General features: G+C 47.9%; 1 protein-coding gene across 1 annotated transcript; it reads left to right on the top strand.

The window, feature by feature from the left end:
- Positions 1 to 1,699: 1,699 nt before the first annotated feature.
- On the top strand, positions 1,700 to 2,489 carry LOC125506497 (zinc finger protein 2-like). Its single transcript, XM_048671301.1, has one exon. The coding sequence runs from the start codon at positions 1,812 to 1,814 to the stop codon at positions 2,175 to 2,177; it is 366 nt and encodes a 121-aa protein (XP_048527258.1). The 5' UTR covers positions 1,700 to 1,811; the 3' UTR covers positions 2,178 to 2,489.
- The last annotated feature ends 259 nt before the right edge of the window (positions 2,490 to 2,748 follow it).

Here is a 2,748-nt window from a genome sequence, read left to right as displayed (position 1 = left end):
GCGGCGGCTCCGTATCGTAAAATGCGATGAACCTTCTCTCTGATTTTTTTCTCCCCGAAAGTGAATATATGGAGTTGGGGTTGAGGTCGGTGGAGTCCCAGGGGGCCCACGAGGCAGGGGGCGCCCCCCCCCCCCGGGGGGGGGGGGGGGGGGGGGCGTGCCCTGCACCCTCGTGGGCAGGGTGTGGGCCCCCTGATGCTGATTCTTTCGCCAATATTTTTCATTAATTCCAAAACGTGTCTCCGTGGATTTTCAGGTCATTCCGAGAACTTTTATTTCTACACAAAAATAACACCATGGCAATTCTGCTGAAAACAGCGTCAGTCCGGGTTAGTTCCATTCAAATCATGCAAGTTAGAGTCCAAAACAAAGGCAAAAGTGTTTAAAAAAGTAGATACGTTGGAGACCTATGAGGGACAGATATCACAACCATGGCACTAAATAACAAACAATCATACAAGCAAGAAAAGTACAAGTAACTATCTAAATCATACAAATAAATTTTTTCTTTTACAAAAAGGATAAGAACAAGAGGCTCACCAAGGTGGTGCCGGTGACGGGACAACGCGGGCGATCGACGGCGGTGAGGACGGAGACGGGAAGGCACTTAAACCAGACCTACACATATGCAAACTAAGAAGTTAATTTGAGCTCAAATTGCATATAAATCAAATAAACTCCCACATAATTACTCCCAAACTAAAACCCACAAATCACTATACTTATAAAGCATGAAACGAGCTAAACTAGCAACGAGAGATGAAAGGATGAAGTTGCTAACCTTTTAGAACCTTGGATAGATGGGGTGCCTCTAATCTTGACAAATCTTGGCGAAAATGGAGGATGAACTTGAGCTAGGGGAAGGAAACAAAGATGAGAGAAATGAGAGAGCTTGGACTCGGGCTGGACGAAGCATCTTTATATAGGGATATCTTTAGTCCCGGTTGGTCATATCAACCGTGACTAAAGGTGCTCGCAGGGGCCCAGTCTGCCGTAACCCCTTTAGTCCCAGTTGGTATCTCCAATCGGGACTAGAGGTCCCATTTGAACCGGGACTAATCTTGTCCGTGCCCTCGTCCGCTCCTAGCCGTTGGAACCGGGACTAATGCTCACATTAGTCCCGGGCCCAAACCCGGCCGGGACTAGTGCTCCGGATGAAAGGTTGGTTTTCTACTAGTGGTACTTCCTTCGTTCTTAAATATAAGTCCTTTTATATATTACAATATAGATTACATACGAAGTAAAATGAGTGAATCCCCTCTAAAGTATGTCTATATTACATCCGTATGTAGTTTGTATTGAAATCTTTAAAAGCATTTATATTTAGAATGGAGGGCGTATAAACTTGTACTAAGGTTAAGACACTTGGACGAAGTGAGTATACGCGAATAGGCATGTGCAGCTCATGACAAATCTACGTATAGATGTGTAGTTAGCTTTTCGGGATCACGAAATTCCACGGAAGTAGGCCAGGTACCCTATTAAGGTCCATGATTCCAAGCCTTTTCGGCCATGTCTGTGGGCTCTGTTGACAGTAATAATGCTGCAGTAGATGTGTAGGGTGGCCGCTGATCACGAGAGCACTGAGCGGCCGCAAGCATGCAGCGTCGCTTTCGATTCGTACCCGGCTCTAAAGTAATCTGAGATGAATACTGAAACTTGTCCGTGGGACTGTGGGAGTACCGCCGGCCGCGCCAATAATATCCGGCTTCCTGCATGCGTGATTGACTGCCTTGCCACGCCGCTTACGCCAGGTTCCACTACAGGGTGACTCGAGCAGTGCTCCGGTTGTGTTGTGACAAGGGCTGGGCATGGAGATGGAAGAGGGGCTCGATCTGAGCCTGTCGCTGCGCCAGTACACGCCGCCGTGGTCGCAGCTGGTGTTCGCCTGCTCCTACTGCTCACGCAGCTTCAAGAACTCGCAGGCGCTCGGCGGCCACCAGAACGCTCACAAGCTGGCCAGGCGGGCCACGGCGCTCTCTTCAGCGGCGGCGGGAGAGCTCGCCATCGAGAACCACCACAGCGCTCCGCCGCGCCCCGGCGCCCGCGCTTGGCGAGCAGGATATCGTCAGCAGGCGCGGCGCACGGGTACTGGTTCGGGGGCAACCTCGTCCGGGGCAAGAAGAGGCGACCAAGAGCTTGCGGAGGAGGCGATTGACCTGTCCCTCAAGCTATGATCGTTCCAACCCGTCGATGCAGGTGCAGGCACTAAGGACATGCAGTAGTACTTCGTTCCTCTCGTCCAATAGTTTCATTTGTTGTGCTGTTGTGTTTCTGCTATCGCTTTCCGGCTTAAATAATTATGTTGTGTTTCTGCTATCTCTTCCAATATCATTGCTCTTCTACTAATATCGTGTTCTCATTATTGTCGACATCCTTGTCACATTGACATTGCCAATGATTAGGAAAACAGGATCATCGACAGTATATGGGCTAGTCCTATGGGCCTGACTAGGGATCTGTTCGGTGTTTATGTTTTCCCACATGCAACTGAGTTTTCCTCCGAATTTCATGTTCAATAACTATTGCAATTATAGCACCAAGATATAAAATTAATTAAACATGAAAATAGAATAATAATAACTTTATTATTGTCTCTAGGCCATACTTTCAACATGAGAAACATCCAATTTTAATACTGCACCTTTGCATTTTATGTCATTATGTCTCCTAGCCACCTATGAAGAACAAGAAGGGTGGTTCCATACAAACTCTTGTGCTTGATAAAGGTTGTTTGGTCCACGCTAA

Source organism: Triticum urartu, chromosome 5, assembly GCF_003073215.2.
Source record: "Triticum urartu cultivar G1812 chromosome 5, Tu2.1, whole genome shotgun sequence".
In the NCBI taxonomy this organism is placed as follows: domain Eukaryota; kingdom Viridiplantae; phylum Streptophyta; class Magnoliopsida; order Poales; family Poaceae; genus Triticum; species Triticum urartu.
The sequence above is the reverse complement of the archived record's forward strand: the minus strand, read 5'-3'. Positions and strand labels throughout refer to the sequence as shown.